Below are 3,981 nucleotides of genomic sequence, written 5' to 3'. Positions count from 1 at the left end.
CACACACACACACACACACACACACGACTGACTGTTGAGAACCGTTTAAAACCTGGTTCCCATTTCAAGGACAAGCTGATTGATAAGATTTATTTTTAAACTACATCAAATGAAGCTTTCTACATTTGGATGTGGAGATGAGCGTGGTTAATAATCAAGGGGGGAGGGGGTACTAATAAAGCTCTATCCCAAAATTACATGACAATTAGTTTTAAACTAGCTGCCAGAAGCTAAGCAACACGAAAGAAAACAGACACATCACATGGCTCGAAAAAAAATAAATCAGGTTTTTTCTTCTTTTCGGCCAAAGCGTTGAAGATATGTCGCAGGCCTATCTATATAACACTATTGGAGGATTTTTCCCCAAGCAAGAAAGTTGACCTAGGGGATCTCTTGAGTTTGTGTGTTTGGAGCAGGTGTCTTCTGCCCCGCGGTGCCCTGTAAGCACGACCGAGGTCCTCTGAGGCTGGGGGCACTGGGCCACTGGCTCTCCTGGGCGCCCGCTGCCTTGAACTCAGTTTCTGCGCAGGGAAGTGATCGCGGCCCCTCCCAGCGAGGACTCCGCGCGCCTCCAGGGCCAGACGCAAACTGAACCCTGCTCTGCAGGATGTCACGGCGGCTCCAGCGCGACCCACTCGGAGTTCCCGGGTGCTACCCGCCTGCCACCAGTCCCGCGCTCGCAGGGTGGAGGCGCACGGCTGCCAGTTACAGGGGCGCGAACTTTTACACCTACTTTTTGTTTCACTTCGGGTTTAACATGACTCTGGCACCGCCTAGAATCAGGTCCCAGACACTCCGATTTTCCACCTCCCGGGGAAGTTACCTCCCTTGCCCCGAGGTCTCCACCCGCTCCTCATCCTGGTTGGTAAGAGTGGTTCCCAAGAATAGCACCCCTTCTCAACAACAATGACAACAACAATAATAATAAGCGCCTCAATGAGTGGGACTGCCCTGTCAGGCTCCAGGATAAAGCGGCGGTGACTCACAGCTCGCGGGGGTCGGCATTAGGAAAAAACCTGGGAGCGCGAAGGCTAACCCGAGCAAGAAAAGGCTGTTCCTCGAAGCCTCCTTCTAGCCCGGCGCTTGGGTTGGCCCTCTGTCTGTCTGTGACTGTCTAGTTGTTCCTCCCGTGGCTCAAGCAAAGTTTGACAAATCCGGGGGACAAGAAGCGGATTTCCCCGAGTCCCCCTCCCCCTTTCCCACCGCGTGCGCCCCTCTCCTCAGAAATAATCCCACCAACTCCGGGCCCCGCGCGCAAACTTACGTTTGATCTGCCGGGGTTTGCTTTGCTTTCGTCGGGACATCTCGGCTGCGGCCGCTGCCGCTGGGGCTCCTGCGGTGCCCGCGGTCCGGGCTGCCGCTCCCTCGGCTCCCGCCGCTCCCGCCGCCGCCGCCGCCGCTGGCCAGGCTCAGGCCGCCGCCCGCCGGACTCCAGGTGCTCGGGGCGCGCGGGATCCGGGCGCTGGGCTCCTTTGGGAGCGGCGGATCCACGTTTAGAGATGAACAGGCAAATGAGAAGACGAGAGGGGGGCCGAGAGAGTGTGACAAGGAGGAGGGGAGGGGGAGAGGGGGAGAGTGGTGGGGTGGGGGAGAGAATGGGAATCCAGAAGCGAATGGTCAGGGAGAGAGAAAAGGAGGAAGAGAGGAGGGAAAAATAAGAAGAGAAGGGAGAGAAGGAGGGAGGGAAAGGAGAGCGCTGAGGGGAGAGGGGCCTAGAGGGGGCGGAGGGCACCCGAAGAGGAGCGCGCTCGCTTCCCCTGTGCCCGGCGTGTGGGGCAGATACTCGGGCGCCGCTGCCGCCGGTCCGGGCCGCGCAGCTTTGGCTCTGCCGCGGGAGGTGGCGAGGCGCGGGAGGGAGGGGCGCGCCAGGCCGTGGGGAGGGGAGACTATTCCATCAGCGAAAGAAGGATTGGCTGTATCCAAAGCCAGTCCGGATGCAAACTCGGGCCCTGGCCTTGGTCGGGTGGAGTGCAGGGGATCGCGGCGTGGGTGGGGGTGGGTGAGAGTTGTGGAGGAGGCCTGGAGCACGGGGGGTGGCCACCTTCTGCAGTTGTCACCGCGTCAACGCTGGGCAGCTGCCAGAGTACCCATCCCCCCCCCCCTTCCAGCAACTTCTTCCAACAGCCTCCTCTGACGGACCCCAACTCTCCTCTCTCACGCCTCGCCCATCTAGCAGGGCACAAAGAAATCTCAGTCTTTCTATAAACTTTGCGCTTCCAGTTATGCCCCCTCCCCGGACCCCCGACCCCCGCCCTTCCAGATTCTTGGCAGGAAGGTTAGGCCACTGGCAAAGTCCTCAGCGAGAGCCAGCTGATCACAAATGCCAACTGTGTGTCTTGGGGCCAGTTAAGTCCTCTCGTCTGCCCAAGCTCTCAGGACACCATTTCATTGCTCTCAGGGTTCCCAGGAGACTGCTGCGGACACGGACCATCCCCCACTTGGCCCGCATGGATGGGGTGCTGAGCAACGTCTTCAAAGTGCTCTTTCTCACCTCGAGTTTCCATTTTAAATAGTAAAATGCTGGAACTAGGAGACAGGCAGATATTTTTCTCTCATATCAAAAAAGGAAGACCGTTAGCTAGGTGATTAGCTGTAAGTGGGGAAGCGAACTATCATCTCCAGTAGGAATACTCACTTTTTGAGGAAGTGTGTGGAAGTTCTGCAGTCCCACCTTGCCCTATGACCTTTAATTCTCTTAGTTCTTCTGCCACAGGGAAACACCGAACGACTAATAAAAGATTTGATCTTGCCATAATTTCCCAAGCAGGTAAGACCCAATAACTATTTCATGGTTCTTTAGTTTCTAAAGTTTTCTTTCATTCTTACTCAATTATTATGTTTGTAGTATGTTGGAAACTGCAAGGCAAAAGAACAAATTTTGAGATGATTTGCATAGTTATTATTTTGGCCAAGTGAAACTGTATGAGATTCGCTTACTTTCTCATAATTTCATATACACTAAGTATTAAATATATTCACCCGGTGGGCTGGAGGGATTTCTATCCAAAGGGCAGTGGAACTGGTTGCTTTATGTAATTAGTATTTACTAATAAACTCCTTTGCGGTTAGCATGTATGTATCTCCCAGAGACTGCTGACATTCCCTCCAGGAGGTTGTGAAATTGTCCATTCTGATCTGAAATTGTGTCCCCCTTTGGTTGACTGCATTAGTGTGAGTCCCACCAAATGATACTCTAAAAGGGTCTGGGGGTCAGCAGAGAGCATGGGCTTATTGAGCATAATGCAGGACACTCAGTGTGTAAGATGCACTGTAATCAGTGTCATTTATTACCCATCAGGACATCTTCTGGAAGGTGTAAAGAGTTGCCTCATGAGTGGTATGGCTGAGAGAATCTTAACACAAAGCCGAAGACCAATTGTGAATTTTATTACATTATCATTAGTACTAGTACCACATTGAGGTTTGTAAGGATATAGTATATGGTCCTGTACAGTAGAAAATGCACTAAATGATGAAGTCCCTCCCCTGAAGAACCAACAAATTAAGGTCCTAAGTACCATGAAAAGCAGGGTTATTTGTGCTTGTGTTGTAGAATGAATAAGCAGACAGAGAAGTACAGATTTTTACCTCCTTCATTTTCAATTCATTACAGTTGAATTGGTGTGCATAGAATCTTAGAATCCGTGTATTGTACCTTATGGTTTTCAAAGATCCTTTACAGAACTGGCTGACTTTTTATGTCACCCAAAAGGAATGCCCATTGGAATTAAAATAACATAATAGTTAGTGTTTCTTTTGGCATTTGAAATGGTTAAATATGCAAAGCAAAAGAGAAACAAATAAAGCTCAACTAAATATTCAGTTTAAAAACTGAAAGGAGCAAAAGTCAGGGAATTTTAAGGCAAGATTCTAAAATAACCAGAATGCATTAATACAAACAGTGTATTTCTAAATTATAAACATAGATATTAATTATAGTCAATATGAATGAAATAAACTAATACTGTAAAATCTTGTATT

The 3,981-nt window shown here is 50.5% G+C and overlaps 1 protein-coding gene across 2 annotated transcripts in view; it reads right to left on the bottom strand.

The window, feature by feature from the left end:
• Positions 1 to 2,680, bottom strand: part of ZFPM2 (zinc finger protein, FOG family member 2) — a 434,128-nt gene extending 431,448 nt beyond the window's left edge. For both annotated transcript variants that reach the window (XM_081266191.1, XM_081266192.1), the window contains exon 1: positions 1,265 to 2,680. In XM_081266191.1, coding sequence (XP_081122317.1) covers positions 1,265 to 1,304 — 40 coding nt within the window. In that variant the 5' untranslated portion in view covers positions 1,305 to 2,680. The remainder of the gene's footprint in view (positions 1 to 1,264) is intronic.
• Positions 2,681 to 3,981: the final 1,301 nt, after the last annotated feature.

The sequence above is a fragment of the Spermophilus citellus genome, assembly GCF_964194105.1.
Source record: "Spermophilus citellus genome assembly, chromosome: 14".
NCBI lineage: Eukaryota > Metazoa > Chordata > Mammalia > Rodentia > Sciuridae > Spermophilus > Spermophilus citellus.
This window is presented reverse-complemented; position numbering and strand designations above follow the sequence as displayed.